General features: G+C 39.4%; 1 protein-coding gene across 24 annotated transcripts in view; it reads right to left on the reverse strand.

The window, feature by feature from the left end:
• The window catches only part of ENTPD5 (ectonucleoside triphosphate diphosphohydrolase 5 (inactive)), a 49,086-nt gene that overhangs the window by 7,229 nt on the left and 17,993 nt on the right, over positions 1-23,864 (reverse strand). For 7 of the 24 annotated variants that reach the window (XM_043556588.1, XM_043556581.1, XM_043556580.1 and 4 more), the window contains 12 exons: positions 21,060-21,132; positions 18,942-19,227; positions 18,216-18,295; positions 16,547-16,690; positions 8,415-8,490; positions 8,104-8,139; positions 7,687-7,775; positions 7,296-7,375; positions 6,599-6,693; positions 5,337-5,438; positions 4,029-4,169; positions 3,236-3,292 (listed from right to left, as the gene is read on the reverse strand). In XM_043556588.1, the coding sequence (XP_043412523.1) occupies positions 3,236-3,292; positions 4,029-4,169; positions 5,337-5,438; positions 6,599-6,693; positions 7,296-7,375; positions 7,687-7,775; positions 8,104-8,139; positions 8,415-8,490; positions 16,547-16,690; positions 18,216-18,295; positions 18,942-19,158 (1,117 nt within the window). In that variant the 5' untranslated portion in view covers positions 19,159-19,227; positions 21,060-21,132. Of the gene's footprint in view, positions 1-3,235; positions 3,293-4,028; positions 4,170-5,336; positions 5,439-6,598; positions 6,694-7,295; positions 7,376-7,686; positions 7,776-8,103; positions 8,140-8,414; positions 8,491-16,546; positions 16,691-18,215; positions 18,296-18,941; positions 19,228-21,059; positions 21,133-22,749; positions 23,100-23,864 lie in introns of those variants that run through there. The other 17 variants (XM_043556595.1, XM_043556599.1, XM_043556600.1 and 14 more) reach the window with 10 other exon arrangements.

Genomic DNA, 23,864 nt, shown 5'->3' on the forward strand with positions numbered 1-23,864 from the left:
CAAAGGCACTCCATTTATGGTAACTTGATATCACAGCAAGAGAAAACTGATACAACAGGGTTCTTAGGTGGCTCAGTGGGTTAAGCATCCCACTTTGGATCAGGTCATGATCTCCTGGTTCTGAGTTTGAGCCCTGCGTCAGGTTCTGTGCTGACAACTCAGAACCTAGGGTCTACTTTGGATTCTGTGTGTGCCTCTCCTCTGCCCCTCCCCTCCCCCCTCTCTCTAAAAAATAAACATTAGGGGCGCCTGGGTGGCGCAGTCGGTTAAGCGTCCGACTTCAGCCAGGTCACGATCTCGCGGTCCGGGAGTTCGAGCCCCGCGTCGGGCTCTGTGCTGATGGCTCAGAGCCTGGAGCCTGTTTCCGATTCTGTGTCTCCCTCTCTCTCTGCCCCTCCCCCGTTCATGCTCTGTCTCTCTCTGTCCCAAAAATAAATAAACGTTGAAAATAAAAAAAAATTTAAAAAAAATAATAAATAAATAAATAAACATTAAAAAAAAGAAAACAGATACAGCTTTTCTTTAGTGACGATTTAATACAGTTTGACATTAACTTTTATATATAAAGTGTTCATAATTTTAGGACTGTTTTATATGCTAGTGTTATTAGCCTTTACCTATTTTATTTTTATTATCTATTTATAATGCTGCAAATAATGTTAAGTTTATTATTCCATCCATTAACTTTATAGAGGATGCCTTTTCCCATATACAAATTTTGTTTTATTTTCAATCACGTCAACCTCTACCATCATTTTTAATGCAGTCTCAATCTTAAAACTTGTCTAAATAATCTAATTTTATCACATTTTTCAAATGTTTAAAATTTATGTTTTAGTATTTCATGCAATATGTGAATTGTACAAAAAAGTATAGTTTGCTTATATTATCCACTTTAGGAGAAATACATCTTTACTAAACTATTTGAAAAAGAAAATGGGCAAAGGAACTGAATAGACATTCTTCCAAGGAAAACATACAGATATCCAACAGACACGTGAAAAGATGCTCACTTCTTACTAGACATGTTGCAAGAGGCAAGGGAAACAAAAGCAAAAATGAACTATTGGGACTTCATCAAGATAAGTGAAGGAAACAATCAACAAAACTAAAAGGCAGCCTACAGAATGGGAGAAGATACCTGCAAATGACATCCCCAATAAAGGGTTCATATCCAAAATCTATAAAGAATTTATCAAACTCAACACCCAAACACCAAATAATCCAGTTAAGAAATGGGCAGAAGACATGAATAGACATTTTCCCAAAGAAGACATCCAGATGGCTGACAGACACATGAAAAGATGCTCAACATCGTCCATCAGTGAAATACAAATCAAAACCATGATGAGATAACTCACACCTGTCAGAATGGCTAAAATTAACAACACAAGAAATAACAACTGTTGGCAAGGATGCAGAGGAAGGGTGGGAATGCAAACTGGTGCAGCCACTCTGGACAACAGTATAGAGGTTCCTCAAAAGGTTAAAAATAGAACTACCTTATGATCCAGCAGTTGTACTCCTAGGTATTTACCCAAAGAATACAAAAATACTAATTCGAAGGGATACATGCACCCCAATCTTATAGCAGCATTATCTACAATACCCAAATTATGGAAACAGCCCAAATGTCCACTGACCTATGAGTGGATAAAGATGATGTGATATATATGTGTGAGATATATATATATATATATCTCACACATCTATATAATAGAGTATTACTCAGCCATCAAAAAGAATGAAATCTTGCCATTTATAATGACATGGATGGAGCTACAGAGTATTACGCTAAGTAAGTCAGTCAGAAAAAGACAAATATCATAGGATTTCACTTATATGTGGAACTTAAGAAACACAACAGATGAACATATGGGAGAGGGTAAAAAAAAGAGAGAGGGAAACAAACCATAAGAGACTTTTATGGGTCAGAGGGTTGATGGAGGGAGGTGGGTGGGGGATGGGCTAGATGGGTGATGGATACTAAGGAGGGCACTTATTACGATGAGGACGGGGTGTTGTATGTAAGTGATGAATCACTGAATTCTACTCCTGAAACCAATATTGCACTGTATGTTAATTAACTAGAGTTTAAATTAAAATTTGAAAAGAAAAAAGAAAAGATGCTCAACATAACTCATCACCAGGGAAATGCGTATCAAAACCATAATGAGGTATCACTTCACACCAATCAGAATGGCTAATATCAAAAAAGAATAAGAAGTGTTAGCAAGGATGCAGAGAGAAGGGAACCCTCATGTACTGTTGGTAGGGATGTAAACTGGCAGTGCTACTGTGGATAATAGTATGGAGGTTCCTCAAAAAATTAAAAATAGAAATACCATATGATCTAGTAATTCTTTTACTGCTTATTTACCCAAAGAAAATGAAAACACTAATTCAAAAAGATATAAGCACCCCTGTATATACTGTAGCATTATTTACAACAGCCAACTTATGGAAGCAGCCCAAGTGTCCACTGGTAGATGAATGGATAAAGAAGAGGTGGTGTGTGCGTGCTCACACACCAATGGAATATTACTCAGCCATAAAAAAAGAATATCTTGCCACTTGGGACAACATGAACAGACCTAGAGGGTATTATGCTAAGTCACACAGATATGATTTCACTTACATGATTTCACTTATATGTAGAATTCAAAACAACCCAAGACAAATGAACAAATAAAGAAAAAACTGAACTCTTAAATAGACAGAACTGGTTGTTGCCAGAGGGGAGACGGGTGGGGGAATGGGCAAAATAGATGAAGGAGATTAAGAGGTACAAAATTCTAGCCGTAAAATAAATAAGTCACAGAGATGAAAATTACACCACAGGGAATACACTCAATAGTACTGTAATAATGTTGTACGGAGACAGATCATGACTATATTATCGTGGTGAGCACTGGGTAATGTACAGAATTGTTGAATCTGTATGTTGTACACCTAAAACTGATATAAAATTGTATGTCAATTATACTTCAATAATAGGGGGAAAAAAGGAAGAAAGGAAGAAATATAAAGAAAAGGTTTTCATCATTTCCCCAAAGCTTCTTGTATTCCCATGGTTTTCTATGCCACTTGATGCTTTTAACTCCTGGCAAAAACATGAAACCAGCCTTTTGAGCAGCTTTCTGCTGACTGTGGTGCTTTGGGTCACTTTAAGGTCATTAGAGTTGGCAGGCACAGCCTCGTGGACTCGCCTTCAAGGGTTCCCACTGGCACTTACCTTCCCTTGCTTTTCTTTCAAAATCTTCAACTTTTAAAACACCCCCTGTTTCATAATCTAAAATGAAACAGTAGCTGATGTCAAAAAGCCTTCAAGGAAACATAAGGAAATTCATCCTAGTGAAATTTATAATAATGAAAAACTAAAGTAAATTTTTACTAGAAGTAAAATTTCCAACATTACAAGATGGGATAAACAAACATGACATATCCATACAACACAATCTATGTGGTCTAATTCATTTATAATTATTCTATGTATATTTAAACACAATAAAAAATGACCTATTAAAAAAACCCAGAAAATAGGAAATTAACTCATATCTCAGGCCATGACAGATCACATACATACATTCATTCACAGAACCAACAAAAAGCAGTACTATTGTGATAAGAAAATAAAAGTTATAAAGGGGGAGGAGAAAACTTTTTGGGGTAATAGATATATTATTTTGAATTTGTTGATGGCTTAATGGGTATACACATATGTCAAAACAATAAATTATACACTTTAAATATTCACATTTTATGTTGATTATACCTCAATAAAAATGTAAAAAAAAAAAAAAAAGATTTCATATGTATTTGCTTAGGCCACTTTCTAGCTCCAAAAGATTCTAAATCATATTTATCCTTCCATTGCAGTGACTAAGGTCATTCAATAGCCAGCAATGGAGAAGAAGTAAGGTGATCACTCATGATGAAGCATTTAAAATTCTCCTTTTCTCCCTTTCCCTTCCCCACCACAGGTTTGCCCAGCTTCCTCCCTAGACTGATACCTGGAGTAAACTTACCAATCATGTCTGTGTCAACAGCACGATCGTAATAGTAAGAGAAAGCATAGAAGGAACTTCTCTGGACCTCATCTGGCTGGTGAAGTTTTCCTTGGACCACCCTCAGCACTTCAGTGTAGCAGGGCTCAAAGCCCATTTCCCCTGCCAGGGCAAGAGTGTACAGGCACAATGTGAGAAAAATAAGAGCTCTCTGGAGCCAACAAAGGAACAGCAGGAGGATCAATGAAAGCAGATGCTGGGGCTGAGGACAAAGGGCTTACAAAGCTGAGCAAACTTCCACAGTCCTGTCACTCTGGAGGAAAGGTACCTGCTTCCCCATGGCAGCTCCCCTCCCTAACCCGTGTTCACCAAAATAGCCATACCTAACCTGAAGCTACTGCCTAGCCTTACATGCCATGGTATTCATGAGGAGCATCCAGAAGGCTCACCTGCTTCCTTCACTGGAAAAATTGAGTTTTTTATCTTGACTTTAAGGTCTCTGCTTTTTATAATACCTGAGATGAATTCTTTTTCTCATGGTCTCAGTTTTAAATGTATATAATATTATTTAAAAAGCTAAACAATGGGGCGCCTGGCTGGCTCAGTTGGCTAGGAGGTTGACTCTTGATTTTGGCTCAGACCATGAGATCAATCCCTGCATCAGGTCCTGTGCTAACAGTGTTGAGCCTGCTTGAGATTCTCTTTCTCTCCGTCTTTCTCTGCCCCTCTCATGCTCATGCTGTTTCTGTCTCTCTCAAAATAAATACACTTAAAAAATAAACTTTAAAAAAGTAAAAAAAAAAAGGGGCTCCTGGGTGGCTTAGTCGGTTAAGCGTCCAACTTTGGCTCAGGTCATGATCTTGCGGTCCGTGGGTTCGAGCCCCACGTCGGGCTCTGTGCTGATAGCTCAGAGCCTGGAGCCTGTTTCAGATTGTGTCTCCCTCTTTCTCTGACCCTCCCCTGTTCATGCTCTCTGTCTCAAAAATAAATAAATGTTTAAAAAAAATTTTTTTAAGTAAAAAAATAAAATAAAAAGCTAAACATTAACTGAATTTGAAATAGTGTTCCTCCTTGCTGAGGGCATCAGACCTAGGTTAAGAACAGGCTTCTAATGGGTCTACAACACTTGGGCAGGGAAAGAGAAGGACAGAGAGACAGTGCCTTGTTCACTGTCACTTCATACTATTCCTTAAAGGCATACCAAGATCTATTTGGAATGAGTCCCTGCAAAAGACAAGCTTCTCTTAAGTTCTGAAAAACATCTCCTGTGGGACTTTTCCAGACTTCTACTGTAAAGGTAATTTCAACCAGTGAAAAAACATCACTTGCCTTCTTTGTTGCCACCATAATGGTATTTCACGCCCCCAAAGATCCACTCTGCTTCCAACCATCTTGGTAGACAGGCACTTCGGAAAGTGTGTCCATCAATCCCTGAAAGAAGCCAGACCATGAAGTAAGAAGCAAGGGTGTGTGTATGTGTGGGAGAGAAAGAGACAGAGAGATAGAATGTGTGAAAGACACATGCACACACAAATGCAAGAAGACAGTAAGGTTGAAAGGAATTACCAACGTGGGTAGTTCCATGACTGGGTCCTATGACAGGAATTCTTAACTCAGGGTTCATAGATGGGCTTTGTGGGGTTCGTGAACCTCCTGAAACTATAAATTTTTGTGCATATGTGTATTTGGCAGAAAGGTTCATGGTTTTTATCACATCTCAAAGAAACCCAAAACCTACAATGGAATATGTTCCCTCCTTTCTAAAAAAAAAAAAAAAGGTAGGGGCACCTGGGTGGCTCAGTCAGTTAAGCTCTGACTTCATCTCAGGTCATGATCTCATGGTTTGTGGGTTCGAGCCTTGTGTCGGGCTCTATACTGACAGCTCAGAGCCTGGAGCCTGCTTCGGATTCTATGTCTCCCTCTCTCTCTGCCCCTCCCCCCCCAAATAAATAAACATTAAAAAAAGAATTTTTAAAAAAAAAATTTTAAAAAGGTAAAAAATACGCTTCTACTTTTCTCACAGTAATAGTTTACTGCGAGCCAGGCAGGCACCATAGAAAGTACATTAAATGCAAAATCTCAGATAAAGGGAGGAAAGAGGCACAGAAAGGTTAGCTAACTTGCCCAAAATCAAAAAGCTGGCTGAAGCCAGTTCTACCTGACCCCAAAAGCTGAGATCTTAAATGTTCAACCACGTTGAAAGAGGTGAATAAAGTTGTTCAGTTACTCCATCTTGCAAGTGGACTGCACCCTTGCAGTGGGTGCTTCTTGCAAGTGGACTGCTTCCTGCACCCCCCACGTAAAACTAAGGGATTGAAAAAGCTTCTGCCAAATTCACTCTTCAAACCTTGAATTTCTGCACACTTCAGCCTTCTGGTCACAGGCTGTTCCCCCTATATATATAGCCTTCATTCCAGAAATGGCTAATAATATATACCAAAACTACTGAACACAACATAAAGTAGAAAAGGAATTTGCTATTATCAGGTCCAGTATACAACACATGCTTCCTAATTTGGCGTAAAGCTTTCCTCCACAGAATCACTGTCAAGAAAGGGGAAAGGCAAGCTGAATACTGATGTCACTCTCACCATACCCCAACCAGCACAGGTACCCAGACGAACCTTCTGTTTCCAGGGCTCCCAGGGTTGCTAGTCTTGCAGCTTTTAATCCAAATCCCAAGTAACTGTAAAATATAGGATTGACTAATTTCATGTTGGTCCTGAAGCTCTCCAACCTAAAGCTACCTCTTTCCAAAGTAGCATGGTTTCTGTGTCTCCCTCTGAGGGAGGAAAACCTCGTTCTCTGCAACCTCTTCATCTTGTGTGGACAAGTGGTAATTTCTGCAGTTTAGATCAAGGCCATCCAGAACTTTCCATGCCTATGATTTAAAGGCCAGAGATAGTGACACTTCGTACAGTCCGACCTTGGGAACCATCCCCAGAAAAGCTCTCATTATCTTAGCTTCCAGCCCCAATGTGATCAAATCCACGGCCAGATTTAGAACATCTGAAAGCAAACTCAAAGGAATTGGTACAGAGCTTTGGCTGAAGTTTCTCCAAGTGTTCTCTCTACAGAAAACTTTTAACTCTTTAAGTTATACACTTCTGAGGCCAAGAATGGAGAAATCTCTTGGGTCCTTGAGCTATGGTTTCAGTTATTAGACCTTTGCGGATTGGCAAAAACTTTGTGAGGCTGGTCAGATGCAGTAACAGATGTGAAAATGCTTTGGAAAGTTAGGAGAATCATACAACATGAAATATTATTCCTCCATGTCCCCCTCCTCACCTATGTGTATAGAGCTTATAAGTGCTGTTAAACATCTCAAATGAAGTGAGGTAGCCCCTAGGGGTTTGTTCCAGGGTCTTCTGCAAATCAGAAAAAGCAAAAAGACTATTCAGGATCTGCAAGCGTTTGGAGGTGTTACCACCACCATCCCTGTCCCTCCCCCAAGAAATCAGAAAAGAAACACAGACTAAGCTGCTAATCTCAAAGGGATGGAGGAATCAAAGGGACTCTGAACAATGAGGGAGCAAGGGGAAGTACATCCAGTTATTAACTGACTCCACTCAGACTATTTGTGGTAGAGCTGCTGTCCTAAAATGGGGTACCACTTTCTTGGCACCACGATATGCCTGCCAAGTGGGTTGCTAACCAGGCCTTCATATAAATGACTCACCTTAAACTGGGGTAGGAATGTGATTTGGGTGGAGGCCCCCCCGAGGTCCAGGGTCCCCACAGTTTCCCGGCTCTGGCCATGCAGCTGACCTGTGAATGATAGCCAGCTCTGAATATCTTCTGCTTCCCGGCAGCTCAACACTCCTCTGTCTGCAATCTCTGTCCTGCTCTTGTATATTGCAGGTGTTTCATAAGTATTCCACTGCTCCCTGGTCCCGAAGGGTATAGGTGAATGCTAACCTAGAAGGATTCTTGCTGTAGCTGAGGCCTTGAAGACAGGTATAAACAGTAACTTCTTATAGTTTCTTTCCTTCCTTTTTTTTTTTAAAGCACAATACAAGCAAAATGGGATTTTTTTTGCTCGGACCCTCATGTGAAACCCAGTTAATATCTTAGAATAAACTTGAGAATGTATTACCTGTCAGAAAATTCACAGTAACCCAAGCTAATATACCTGAAAGACAGAGAAAAACAAGGATTACATCTCAAGAGCATTTTTCCCTAATCTTCCTCGACCCCAGTTTTTTTTTTTCTCTAAATTTTGTGTCTAAAACACGTATTCCTTCTCCCTGTCCTTCAATTTCCTGTTATCCCATCCCTCCTTGTGTGTTTCTCCTCATTTAGTTCATTTTACTTCAGCACCTCCACCTCTGTTCCCAGTTCCTTTAATCAAAATATTTAGTAACCCTGGCCCACTCCCCCCAGAACATGTACTAACACCTCTCCCACCTTCATAAGATCCATCCATGATGCTAACACTGTCATTTGGTACCAGGAAAGGTGACTTCTTGAAGATTTCTCTTACCTAAAGAAAAAGGGAAAAAACCTGGATTCCCTAAGGCAATAAAGATTTCCATACTTTGGGTATATCGTATAAGGTTTAGAAAACTACACTCTTCATTTCCCTAAATAAAATTTTAGAACACATTTCTATTTATTTATTTATTTATTTATTTATTTATTTATTTAATTTATTTATTTAGAAAGAGAGAGAGAGAGAGAGAGAGAGAGAGAGAGAGAGAATGAGCAGAGGAGGGGCAGAGAAAGGGGCACAGAGGATCCAAAGCGGACTCTGAGATCGGCTCTGTGCTGACAGCAGAAAGCCCAATGTGGGGCTCGAACTCACAACCCCTGAGATCATGAGCTGAGCCGAAGTTGGACGCTTAACAGACTAAACCACCCAGGCACCCCTAGCAGAACTCATTCCTTTTGTCTAAAAAACCAGAGAAGGGAACTACACAAACCATTGTCGGTTTCTTGTAAAAACAAAAACACAGGGATTACTCTGACTTTAAAGTAAATCTCAACCAGGGGAACCTGGGTGGCTCAGTGGGTTAAGTGTCTGACTTCAGCTCAGGTCAGGATCTTAAGGTTTGTGAGTTTGAGCCTCACATTGGGCTCTGTATTGACAGCACAGAGCCTGCTTGGATCCTCTGTCTCCCTCTCTCTCTGCCCCTCCCCTGTTCATGCTCTCTCTCAAAAATAAACATAAAATTTTTTAAAAAATAAATAAATCTCAACCGCTGTCTACATTTATAGGTGAACTGGACCTAAGAAAGGGCACACATTTGACTCTTTCAGCTCAAATTAGGATCCTGTAATTTTTAAAAAAAAACACTTTATTAATTTTGCCTGGGCACACTGGAGGCTAAGAGGACCTTTTCCCACTTCATTTCTTAGATGACAAGATAAACAGATGGTAGAGAAGAGTTGGGCCTGGGCAGCTCCTGAGGCTACAGAAACATTTCTTCTGCTCTCCCATCAAATTCTGCCAGGTCTTTGCCCTTGCGGGTAAAGAGGACTCATGTCCACGGGCTGGAGTACTCTGCTCTCAGCCCCTGTTAGATTCTGGCACATGGCTGAGGCCTCAAGAGTCCAGAGACCCCAGGTCTAGACTTATTTATCCTATTTTAGGAAATGGGAATTAATATCTCTCACACACTCTTGACTCTCCACAAATAGAGGTCAATTATATGGGTGTTATGTCTTATTTTTTTTTATATGATTATCATGAGGCAGAGGGAGACTTCCAAACAGGAATAGAAGGAACTCTGGTCTACTGGCTGTTTTAATTCCTGATAGGATGAAACACTTCATGTGGTGACCTCTGGACCCTGTTTCATCCAGGAAAACCCAGTGATCTATAAACAAGTTTTTAAAGAGAAGATAGATAAGCAAACAGTAATAAACACAGAGAGTTTCTGCTCTTGTCCTCTCCACTCTTCTCCCCTGTTCACAGTTTATTCTCAACACAACAGCCACAGTGTGCTTTTAAAACAGATGTCAGATGCTGCCTCTCAAGACCCTCCAATGACTTACTTCTTGGAGAAAAAGTGAAAGTTCTTACACTTGCCTTTAAGGCCCTACATAATAAACCCCTCACACCTCTCTGATCTCATCTCCTACTTCCATCACTCACTCCCTTCCAGCTACATTGACCTCCTGGATGCTGTTCCTTGAATATACCAAGCATTTTCCCTGATTTAGGCTTTTCACCTGCTATTGCTTCAGCTTGGAATATTCTTCTACAAATGTCTTGTATAGCTTGCTTCTTTACTCTTCTCAGGTCTCTGATCAAATGCATCTTATCAACAGTCTTCCCTGACCGCCCTATTAAAAATAGCATCCCTCCACATGACTACCAGCATTCCCTAGCTGCCTTCCCTTGCTTTTCTTTCTCCATAGCATCTACAGCACCTGACATACTTTGTAGTGAGTTGTTTAGTTGTTTACTTTCTGTCTCCTTGCAACCAGAATGTAAGTTCCATCACGGCACGGACTGTCATTTTTTGCTCCAGGCAGCATGTTCCTGGTAACCTCACCAATGCTCAGCACTCATATGCTGAATATAAATGAATACATGAATAAGGAATCAGGATTCAGATTCTCATGCAAACATGCTAGGCAGCTTGTCCTTGGACAAGGGACTTAAATGCTCTGTGATGACAGTCAAAGGAAAATGGATTTTGAGCTCTGAATTACACACTGATAATATAGAATAGTTTTTTGTTGTAATTTTTGTTATAATGGGATCCTACTTGTAAATATTCTTCATACATAATTTAAATCTTATTAGTCTGCATGTTTTTAAAAATAATTTTTTATTAAAACATTTTTTTAAATGTTTATTTATTCCTTTTTGAGAGACAGAGAGCACACAAGCAGGGGAGGGGCAGAGAGGGAGGGAGATACAGAATTGCAAGCAGGTTCCAGGCTCTGAGCTGTCTCCAGGCGCAGAACCTGATGTGGGGTTCGAACCTATGAACCATGAGATCATGACCTGAGCCAAAGTCGGACATTCAATCAATTGAGCCACCCCAAAATTTTTTTTAATGTTTATTTTTGAGAGAAAGAGAGAGCATGAGCAGGGGAGGAGCAGAGAGAGAGGAGACACAGAATCTGAAGCAGGCTCCAGGCTCTGAGCTGTGAGCACAGAGCCTGACGCAAGGCTCAAACTCACAAGCTGTGAGATCGTGACCTGAGCCAAAGTTGGACACTTAACCAACTGAGCTACCCAGGCACCCCCCCTTCAATAATTTTTTTGAAGTTGATTTTTTATTTATTTTGAGAGAGAGAGAGAGAGAGAGAGAGAGAGAGAGCAAGTGGGAAAGGGGCAGAAAGAGAGGGAAGCAGAATTCCAAGCAGGCTCCGCACTATCAGCACAAAGCCCGATGCAAGACTCAACTCACAAACCACGAGATCATGACCTGAGCTGAAATTAAGAGTCGGATGCTTAACCAACTGAGCCACCCAGGCACCCCTAGAGTTTGCATGTTTTATGCAAAATAAGTATGCACAATAATGCTAAAAATACTGAGTTTAAAAAAACTTCTCTACTTAAATTTTTTACTTGAATAAGAAATTTAAATGGATGATCTTTAAAAATCTCACACTTAAAATTCCATGAGTCTTCTCAAAAGCTTTATGCTGAGATGCTACTAAACAATAAATGAGTCAACCAAGAAATCAAAGAAGAGGGGCACCTGGGTGGCTCAGTTGGTTGAACATCTCTTGATTTCGGCTCAGGTCATGATCCCAGGGTCGTGGGATTGAGCCCCATGTTGGACTCCATGCTGAGTGTGGAGCCTGCTTAAGATTCTCTCCCTTTGCCCCTCTCCCCTGCTCGTGTGTGCTCTCTCTAAAATAAAACAAATAAAAAATAATTTAAATTGAAAAAAATCAAAAAAGAAATAAAAAATTACATGGAGACAAATGAAAATGAAAACCTAACAGTCTAAAATCTTTGGGATGTAATAGGGGCACATGGGTGACTCAGTTGGTTAAGTGACCGACTTTGGCTCAGGTCATGATCTCACTGTTCATGAGTTCAAGCCTTACATCAGGCTCTGTGCTGACAGCTTGGAGCCTGGAGCCTGCTTTGGATTCTGTGTCTCCCTCTGTCTCTATTCCTTCTCTGCTTGCTCTCTCTCTCTCTCTCTCTCTCTCTCTCTCTCTCCAAAATAAAGATAGATTAAAAAAATTTTTTTTTAATCTTTGGGATGTAGCAAAAGTGGTCTAAGAGGGAAGTTTACAGCAATACAGGCCTATCTCAAGAAGCAAGAAAAATCTTAAATAAGCAACCTAACCTTACACCTAAACAAGCTAGAAAAAGAACAAAAACCCAAAACCAGCAAAAGGAAGGAAACAGCATTAGAGCAGAAATAAATGATATAGGGAAAAAAAAAAAACCCACATCTATGAAACCAGGAGCTGGTTCTTTGAAAAGATCAACAAAATTGATAAACTTCTATCCGGATTCATTAAAAATAAGAAAGAGAGAGAGAGAGAATTCAAATAAACAAAAATACAACGAAAGAGGAGAAATAACAATTGATATCACAGAAATACAAACAATAAGAGATTATAAAAAATTATATGTTTACAAATTTCACAAAGAAATGGATAAATTCCTAGAAACATACCAACAAAGAAACTGAATTAGTAATCAAAAAACTCCCAACAAACAAAAGTTGAGATCAGATGGCTTCACAGGTGAATTCTACCTAATATTTAAAGAAGAATTAATACCTATTCTTTTCAAACTATTCCAAAATATAGAAGAGGAAAAAACCTTCCAAATTCATTCTATAAGTCCAGCATTACTCTGGTACCAAAACCAGATAAAGATACCACAAAAAAAGAGAACTACAAGCCAAAATCTCTGATGGTGCAAAAATCCTCAACAAAATACTAGCAAACCAAATCCAACAATACATTAAAAAAAAATCATTTACCACAATCAAGTGGGATTTATTCCCAGGATGCAAGGGTGGTTCAATATTTGCAAATCAATCAACGTGATACATCACATCAATATCAGAAAGGATAAAAACCATGTGATCATTTCAATAGATGCAGAAAAAGCATCTGACAAAGTATAATATCCATTCATGATAAAAACGAGCAACAAAGTAAGAAGTTTAGAGGGAACATACCTCAGCATAATAAAATCCTATATGAAAAACCCACAGCACCACACTCAATGGGGAAAAACAGAGAGCTTTTCTCCTAAGATCAGGAACACGACAAGGCTATCTACTCTTATCACTTTTATTCAACATAGTACTGGAAGTCTTAGACATGGCAATCAGACAAAATAAATAAATAAAAGGTATCCAAATTGGTAAAGAAGTAAAATTTTCACGATTTGCAGATAACATGAGACTACATATAGAAAACCCTAAAGACTCCACCAAAAACTGCTAGAACTGACAAATGAATTCAGTAATGTTATAGGATATAAAATCAATGTACACAAATCATATTAATGCGCGTTAGTGTGCATTTCTACATACTAATAATGAAGCAGCAGAAAGAGAATTTAAGAAAATAACTCCATTTACAAATGCATCAAGAGGCACCTCGGTGGCTCAGTCGTTTGAACGTCCAACTTCAGCTCAGGTCATGATTTCATGGTTTGTGGGTTTGAGCCCCACATCAGGCTCTGTCTGTGCTGACAGCCCAGAGCCTGAAGCCTGCTTTGGATTCTGTGTTTCCCTCTCTCTCTGCCCCTCCTCAGCTTGTGCTCTATCTCTGTCTCTCAAAAATGAATAAAAGTTAAAAAAACAAATTAAAAAAATAATAAGGGGGCACCTGGGAGGCTCAGTCAGTTGAGGATCTAACTCTTGGTTTCTGCTCAGGTCATGATCCTGGGGTCATGGGATCAAGCCCCAAGTTGGGCTCCATGCTGAGTGAACATGGAGCCTACTTAAGATATATTTTCTCTCTCTCTCTCTCTCTCTCTCTCCTCCCCCTTCCCCTCCCCCTTCTCTCCCGGTCACACTCTCTCTCAAATCGAATAATAATAATGATGATAATAATAATAGATACCTAAGAATAAACCTAACCAAAGAGGTGAAAGACCTGTATAGTTTTCAACTATAAAACACTGATGAAGGAAACTGCAGATGACACAAAGAAATGGAAAGACACTCCATGCTTATGGATGAGAACAAATATTATCAAAATGTCTATACTACCCAAAGCAATCTACAGATTTAATGTAAGCCCTATCAAAATACCGATGGCAGTTTTCACAGAACTAGAACAAAAAATCCTAAAATTTGTATGAAATCACACAAGACCCTGAATGGCAAAGCAATCTTGAAAAAGAAAAAAACTGGAGTTGTCACAATTGCAGACTTCAAGTTATATTACAAAGCTGTAGTAAAACAGTATGGTACTGGCACAAAAACAGACACATAGATCAATAGAACAGAATAGAAAACCCAGGGAGCGTCTGGGTGGCTCAGTCGGTTAAGTGTCCAACTTTGGCTCAGGTCATGATATCATGGTTTTTGAGTTCCAGCCCTGCGTTGGGCTCTGTGCCGACAGCTCAGAGCCTGGAGCCTGCTTTGGATTCTGTGTTTCCCTCTCTCTCTGCCCCTCCCCTGCTCATGCTCTATCAAAAATAAATAAACATTAAAAAAAAAATAGAAAACCCAGAAATAAACCCACAATTACATCGTCAATTAATCATTTGTCATGACAAAGGAGGAAAGAATATGCAATTGGAACAAGACTGTCTCTTTGACAAACAGTGCTAGAAAAACAGTGCTACATGTAGACAGCTACATGTAAAAGAATGAAACTGATCACTTTTTACACCACACACAAAAATAAACTAAAAATGGATTAAGGACCTAAATGTGAGACATGAAACCATAAAAAATCTTAGAAAAGAGCACCAGCAGCAATTTCTTTGACATCAGCTGTGGCAACATCTTTCTAGATGTGTCTCCTAAGGCAAGGAAAACAAAAGGGAAAATAAACCATTGGGCGTCAAAATAAAAAGCTTCTGCACTGTGTAGGAAACAATCAACAAAACTAAAGTCAATCTACTCAATGGGAGATGATATTTGCCAAAACATATCTGATAAAGAGGTAGTACCCAAAATATAGAAAGAACCGATACAACTCAACACCAAAAAACCTACAAATAATTCAATTAAAAAAATGGGCAGAAGACATGAACAGACATTTCTCCAAGGAAGACATACAAATGGTCAACAGACACATGAAAAGATGCTCAACATCACTCATCATCAGGGAAACGCAAATCAAAACTACAATGAGATATCATCTCACATCCATCAGAATACCTAAAATCAAAAACAAAAGAAACAACATGTTGGCAAGGATGTAAGAAAAAAGGAATCCTTGTGCACTGTTGATGGGAATGCAACCCCCGTGGAAAACAGTATGGAGGTTCCTCAAAAGGTTAAAAATAGAACTACTTGATGATCCAGTAATTGCACTACTGAGTATTTACTCAAAAAATTCAAAAACACTAATCCAAAGGGATATATGCACCTCTATATTTCAGCGTTATTTACAATAGCCAAATTATGGAAGCAGCCCAAGTGTCTATCAATTGATGAATGGATAGAGAAGATATGGTGTGTGTGTACATATGTGTGTGTGTGTACACACACACACACACACACAATGGATTACTTAGCCATAAAGAATGAAACCTTGCCATCTGGAACAACATGAATGGAGTTAGAGAGTATAATGCTAAGCGAAATATGTCAGAGGAAAGACAAATCCCAAGTGATTTCACTCATATGTGGAATTTAAGAAACAAAACAAACGAACAAAGGAAAAAACAAATAAAGGAGAGAGACAAACCAATCTTAACTATAGAGAACTGATAGTTACCAGAGGGGAGGTGGGGGCAGGGGGAATGGGTAAAATAAGTGAAGGGGATTAAGAGCACACTTATCATGATGAGCATTGAGTAATGTAGAGACTTGTTGAATCACTATATTGTACACCTTAAACTAATGTAACACTGTATGTTAACTATACTAGAATTAAAATTAAAAATTTAATTTAAAAAACCTTTATGCTGAGAGAAAAAAAGACATTAAAAAAAGAACATAAACTGTATAACTCCATTTATATGAAATGTAAGAACAAGCAAAACTAATCTACAGTGATAGAAAGCAGATCAGTGGTTGTCTGGCTTCAGGGGAGGAGGAAACTGACTGCAAAGGTATATAAGGAAACTTCTGAATTTGTCAAAATTCATTTAACTGTACACTGAAAATGTACACATTTTAAGTTATACTTCAATAAAGTGGGCTAAAAATAATTTTTGTGATTCTAATAAGTTAGAAGAGTTAAGACTATCATGGACAGGAAATACTTTAAAATTATTTAGGAAAAGTTGTATAAATTCAAGAGTAACGTTTAAAAACGTGAGTAGCTAGAACAAGAGACCAGTTACCAGAGTGCTTTAGCGATGGTGGAATACTAAAGGTAGCAGTCACATTCCAAAGAGCTAAACACCCCTAAGGCAAATATTCACAGAGGGAAAAATAATCATCTGTGATGCAAAGGACTCCGAAGATTACCTCAAAGAGCAGAGCCTGGGCTTTCTGTTCTGGCAGTAAGCGCAGTCCTGCTGTTGCCTTCAGGACCACTGGGGTTCTTTTCCAGTGACTTCGGGGGATGGAATCTTTGGCCACCTCTAAGAGTCCTTGAACAGTCTCAGCACCCTTCAAAAGAGATAACCTACTCATACAGTGAACAGTTCATTTAGTGGCAACTGTCTATTCCCTCAACATGCTCGGGGGGATAACAGGAGTGAGGGAGCAGGGGGCTCCAACCACTCTCTGCTCTACAGGAGAAGAAACCTAGATAAGTAGGCTTCTTTGAAGGAAAATGCATTTAATTTTGGTTGAATGATAACAAAAATTATTCTTTTATAGCATGGTCATTTTAACTGATTGTTATTTTGTGTCTCATAAATTAGCTTCAAGCTAGAAAGTTGGGTACGGTGAAAAAAACACCAGATTTGGAGTTAGAAGACTTGCTTGCTTGCTCTGTGGCTTCAAGTCCATAGGGACTTGGTTTCCTCAACTCTACGATGGGAGATACGCCTCATCCCACTGAAAAACTGCTGAGTGCATTGCATGCGGCAGACTGCATGTACGCGCACACAAAGGCTGGTGTGGCTATTACCATGCTACAGGTTTTATGATCTCTGGAAGGACAGAACCTGCCAGGTTCATTTTTGCATCATACCACCTACACGCACAGGACAGAGTAGATACTCAATTTATGAAATTAAAAACCATTATTTTAAATTCGCTGTTTCCCTGAGTGAACATCTGACAACATGCTGCTACCTCTAAATCATCAGAATTATTAGCAACCACAACAAAATCTTCTTTAAATGTCAAATCAGTTTTTGACACCTCCCAATTTTCTGACGCATTTACCATTTCATATTAGTGAGCTGAGAAAAAAAACATCTTCACAGGTCTTCAAGTTCAAGCCATTCTTTTTTCTAAGATTTTATTAAGTAATCACATGCTCTACCAACTGAGCCAGTCATGTACCGCAAGCCATTTTTAATAGCAGTTTTTCCTTTGGTTAATGACTATGCTTGTAACAATATCTTTACATTTGCTACCAAATGGTCAATATTCTGCCTTATTATATTTTGGTATGGCCTCTGACACACTGGGTATGGCATGTTATGGGTGCTCAAATGTGAAATACAGTCATGACAAAACTCTCCATACATCCTTTAATACCAAAGATTTTTGTTTTCATGAGTTCTTCCCTAGTTTCTACAGTATAGGTATACATGATCTGTCCTATATCAGGGTACTTTGAAATGAAGTTCATTGGGTCTACAGTTCCTCAACTGCTATGTTTATACCTCATATCTTATAGAGAACTCCATGTCTATCTTCTCCATCTACATTAATCAATGCAGTTGATGGCTTCAACTCAAAAATCTTAAACAGTAAATGCAAAGGGAGCAATCTGCTAAAAAAAAAAAAAAAAAAAATGGTGTCATCCCTGCATATCCACAATCTATTCTTGCTTCGTTCTGCCCAAGCCCTAGTGAGCTTGGGGTGTACAAGTATAACTGAGTATATCTGAGGACAGAAAACTGATCTTTCACATGACCCAATATCAGTAGTGAACAGCATGAGGTATTTCACAGCAGCAGCGTGGTAAAGTTATTAAGGCATTGAGAATCTGAACATCTTGTTATAAAAAACGCACCTGCTTAGGTTGATCTACAAAAGCAGAAAGTCCTGGCTTCACAGAATCAAAAATTTCCCCTTCCAGAATCGGAAGCTGACCTTTTTGTCCATGGAAGAAAACAGAAGACAGATGGCTGATTACCAAAAGCTAGACTGTTTCTGATAGTGGGTTCTGTATCATATGACCTACTAGATTAACCTATTCCTCCAAGCCATCCCAAGTAATCCCACCTGTGAAGAGTGGCTTGTAGGAGTATTGAGTAAAGGGACAGAAGATGACAGGCAATTCTTGAGAGTCCCTCTGCCATTTGTCGGGGTGGACACCTAGCTCCTACTCCTGCTCTTAGGCTCTATATGTAACCTGAGAACACTGGAAATTCACAAAAAGTTAATCCTCAGGGTCGTTTCATCTCCTCCAAGGATGACAGTGATCCTCTCTCAAGACCACATCCAATATTCTCAATATTCTGGATCCGAAGTATCAACTACCTTTAGAGAAAAGGACAAATTACAACTATATTTCTTGGACATATGGGTTTTAGACTACAGGCAACCCAGATCTCTTTAATTTCACACTGAATTAAACTATATGTTCAATTATCGTCCAAAATCTTCTCTGAAGAAAGACATTCAGTAGCATTAAGATTCTGTTATTCATATCACACACTCTCAGCACATTCATTTCTAGAAGGAGAGGCTGAAGTGTAGATTAATAGGCACCAATGAGGGTACGAGTTGCACTTACCTGGTATTTTCTGCACAAAGGTATAAACATGAATTCGTGTTCCAGTGCTCCCTGCATCAAACATAATTCCATATAATGTGCTAGCACTGACATTGATGGGGCACATGGAAGACAGGAAGACACCCTCAAACCAAGTCCGCTGGTCTCTGTGGAAGACAGTGCTGCAAACACAGGATGTCACCAGCATGAGAAAGGCTGCCCCCCATGCAGTGGCCATTCTCCTCCCAAGATGTGGTGAGTCTAGGCTTTTGTTGCAGAAGCAATGCTGTCCATACACCTGCAGTGGCTTATAGGACAAAAGACAAACATAGACCAACTCATCTTTTGTTTAAACCTGTAAAGGAAGAAATACCTACTACGGAAATCCCACCCCCTTCCCCAAGGTGCTCTTTCTCTATTTTTTATAAGCAGCACAACAAGCTAGACCGTAGTAACATAGGCTCTTGGCACCTTTTCCTTTAGAGTATCTTGTTGCAATAGAAAACTAGGATTTAAAATATATTTCCTCATTCTCTGCTTTCATTTGTAAGGTGGATCCCTCATACTCAAGGCTCTCTCTGCCACCCTGCTCTTATTGTTGAGTCTAATTGTCTTCTTTCAATTTCAACGATTTTGTCTTTAGATCATATAATAACCCTCCCACTTTCCTTCTCTTTTGTCTTTTTTCCTATGTTTCAATTTCTGAATTAAAGTTATAAATTTACATAGAAGTTATAAAGTCACTAGCATTAGGGTGTCCACAGGCTTCAAAAATCAGGCTACTGGACTACTACCTGTGACCAATAATATTGCCAGGGTTTGCACATACAATCCCATTTTAGGGAAATCAACTTAATTTAAAAACACTTAAATGGACCATTATAGGTTTTTTTTGTTGTTGTTGTTTTCAAGTTTCTTTAAGTAATCTCTATACCCAATGTGAGGCTCAAACTCGTAACCCAGAGATTAAGAGTCACATTGCTCTTCCAGTCCAACTGAACCAGCCAGGGGTGCTGACTGTTACAGTTTCAAAAAACATCTTTCATAGGTTTCAGGGTTCCATGTTATCCCTGTAAGAAGTTAAGGCAAATGAGCAAATTAAGCCAGAGAAGCTCAATGACTTGCTGAAAGTCATAAAGCAGGTCATTGGTGAAATCCTGATCAGAAATCAGTCTTCACTTTTGCCAATCTTTCTTTTTCTGATTATTCCCAAAGCCTCCCTTACGGCAAGTTCTTGCCTATATTTCTTTATATGTTTGTAGCAAAGACAAAAATCTTAGCATTAGTGCTCAGCATTATTTGTTTTAGATCAGTATATTATAGCAGGTTGAATACAAATGATGCTGAAAACCTACAGTAGGGTTACATGAAACAATGTCTCTTGGATAAGCTGTATTTTCTTTGCTCTAGGCTGTATTTTCTCCTGGTATTCATGAACAATGCTATCCTCTAACATGTAAGGCTTCCTTAATGGCCCTTTATGCACTTTGCTCAAAAAAGTTTTGAGAGTCCTGTTCCAGCCTTCATCACTGGACTTTTCCTTATGTAAGTCACAGTAACTGGTTATATAAGATCTAATTCTGAAGTTCCTATTGTTCAGTCCCCTTATCTCTAACAGAATACTCAGTATATTTGGGGCATAGATTGAGGATTCTCAGTCATTCTCAAGTTTGTTGACCTCCTAGGCTTCATTTTATCAAAATGCTTCTCTTCCCACAGGTGGCATATTGTATAAAATTATGCAAATTGAGGGATGCCTGGGGGCCGAGTTTGAGCCTGCATCGGGCTCTCCTCTGACAGCACAGAGCCTGCTTCGGATCCTCTCTCTCTCTTTGCCCCTCCCCTGCTTGTGCTCTCTCTCTCAAAAATAAGCAAACATTTAAAAAAATAATACAAATTGAAGTTAATTGCATTCAGAGTTTAAACTTTTAAAAATAACTAGAGTAGTTCTGAGATACTAAAAGGCAGAGTTAGAATTATCAGTTTGAACACAATTCAAGGCTGGACTTCTATTCCATAGTTAAGAATAAAGGTTTCGGCTAGGGGAAAAAAAAAACACAACTTTGAGTCTCAAAGGAAACTTTATCCCAGGAAAACAACACTGAAATAGGGTAGCTGCTTGGCCAGATTCATACTCACATCTTAAATCACTCCCTTTGGCTGATTTTTCTTTTACAGCAAACAGACTGGACATGTATATCAGTCTAAATAACTGAAAACAGAAACAACCATTTCAGATTCTTGGAGTATTAATGGATCCTTGCCTTGTCCAGATTTCAAACCATATCCAGTCCTTGGTCCCTTTTCTCCCTCAAGAAGAACATTTAGGGCTCTCCAGTCACCAGCCTTCCTCTACCTCTGTAACTAATTCCAGAGCAGCTTCTTAGGGCTCATTTTTTCTCTATTATTGTGGTTTCTGAAAAATCTCTCCAGCTTCTATTTCCACTAAGCAAACATTTGTTTTTCTGCCAAAAGAGATTTCACATGGAAAAAAAATGCATGCTAGGTTATCTGTTCTCATGAAGTGAAAAAGTGCAGAGTCATACCAGGTGTTCAGTGTGAAACTAAACAGATCTTAGAGAAAGCAAAGGATGAAAACATAAAATTCCCCTCCTGCTTTTAATCCCTACCTTCTAACGCCACTTTCAATCTCATTTTTCTTTAAGATTAGTTAAGAATGGCTTACAATTTAGAGTGTATAGAATGGGATCCTCTTTTACACAACCGCAGCCTGAAAAGCTTGCTCATTCACTTCGTTAGTCTTTGCTTAAATGTCACCTTCTTGAAACCTTCCTTGTCGACTCAATTTAAAATTGCAGCCCACCTGGCCACATGCACATCTTCTACCTTCCTTCCCTGCTTTTTTTTTTTTTCCATAGCACTTTCCATCTTCTATATAGTTTACTACTTTTGTGGGTTTTTTTCATATTCCTTGCTCTCTGCCATCCTCATGTGAGCTACATATGGGTGGGAATTCTTGTCTGTTGTATACACTGATGTGTTCCTGGCACTGGAACAGTACTATCACACAGTAGGTGCTGAATAAGTACTCTGAGAAGATGAATAGTGATCCAATAACTCAGGCATTGGATCCTACCCATTTAGCAATATAAGAGCTGACCTCCTAAAAAGGAGGTTAATTACCTTCCACTGGAAGATCACGATTCCAAACTTCCAGGGCAAGATTGTTTCTTCAAACATGTCAATTATATGTTTTATATGCTACTCAAAACAAAACAGATAGTCAAGTTTACTTTCTACAGACTGGGGAGTATACACATCAGTATACTGAAATTCACTCCTTTCAGAACTGACCTTCTCGGGGCGCCTGGGTGGAGCAGTCGGTTAAGCGTCCGACTTCAGCCAGGTCACGATCTCGCCGCCCGTGAGTTCGAGCCCCGCGTCGGGCTCTGGGCTGATGGCTCAGAGCCTGGAGCCTGTTTCCGATTCTGTGTCTCCCTCTCTCTCTCTGCCCCTCCCCCGTTCATGCTCTGTCTCTCTCTGTCCCAAAAATAAATTAAAAAAACGTTGAAAAAAAAAAATTAAAAAAAAAAAAAAAGAACTGACCTTCTCAAACATCTCTTGCTCACTTTCTCCTATTCACCCCCATAAAGTCCCCTCTTCAATTCTTTTGAGACCCTGGTGCCAGCTAGTGTTTGTCACTATTCTCATTTTCTTCCAAGGTCTTTTCAATATATCTTTGTCTCTATAGGAAACATTAATACTCCCTAGTCAGCCTCCCCAGAGCTTCACACTCCAGATTCCCTTCTCCCATGTCACCCAGACAGACCACAATCCCACAGAACCCAGGCCCCATTTGGGTGCTCACCAACTCATGTCTGCCTGTTCCTGTGAATCCTTGCTTTCACTGTTGGTTGCCTTTTGCTCTTTGATCCTATTTCAAGAATCAAGCTAGCTTCATGAACCACGTTCACCTTTGTGCTAGCTTGCAACTAACTACGTGGCATTTTGCTAACTCACTCCCTTCCTGATCTTTCACTCCTCCCTTATCCACCTTTTTTCTGGGTACACATGATTGTCTGGTTCATCTACTTTTATGATAGTTAAGTGTCAACTAGTAGAATTGTTTATAGGGCAGAAGTTGATCAGGAACTGACTTCTCTATTTTTATACAGGATATTACATGTTCTATTTACAATTACAAAATATGTAACTATGTAATAATGTTATTAATCCCCTCCTATTTCATGTTTTTACAACCTTAGTCCACTCCTTGGTAGCTTCTATCCTTGAGATGAACTTAGAAACCTGGGCATTGGATTGTTTACTTAATAAGTATTTACTGAATGTGGGGCACCTGGGTGGCTCAGCTAAGCATCCAACTCTTGATTTCAGCTCAGGTCATGATCTCGTGGTTCGTGGGATCAAGCCCCATGTTGAGCTCTGGGCTCACAGCTGCAGAGCCTGCTTAGGATTCTCTCTCCCTTTCTCTCTGCCCCTCTTGTGCACATATGTGCACACTCTCTCAAATAAACTTTTAATTTTTTTTTTTTTTACTTTTTTTTTCAATGTTTTTTATTTATTTTTGGGACAGAGAGAGACAGAGCATGAACGGGGGAGGGGCAGAGAGAGAGGGAGACACAGAATCGGAAACAGGCTCCAGGCTCTGAGCCATCAGCCCAGAGCCCGACGCGGGGCTCGAACTCACGGACTGCGAGATAGTGACCTGGCTGAAGTCAGACGCCTAACCGACTGCGCCACCCAGGCGCCCCTCTCAAATAAACTTTTAAATAAATAAATATTTTTTAAAAATTAAAAGTAAATAAATTAATTAAAAGGTCATATATTTAAAAAAAATAAGTATTTACTGAATGTCTGATATATGCCAGACACTGTGCTATCTCCTAGATACAAAAGAGGGATTAGATATAGGCTCAGCTCTTGGGGAGACTTCAACTTACTAGAAGAAACAGACAAGTAAAC

Source organism: Prionailurus bengalensis, chromosome B3 (genome assembly GCF_016509475.1).
Source record: "Prionailurus bengalensis isolate Pbe53 chromosome B3, Fcat_Pben_1.1_paternal_pri, whole genome shotgun sequence".
Lineage (NCBI taxonomy): Eukaryota > Metazoa > Chordata > Mammalia > Carnivora > Felidae > Prionailurus > Prionailurus bengalensis.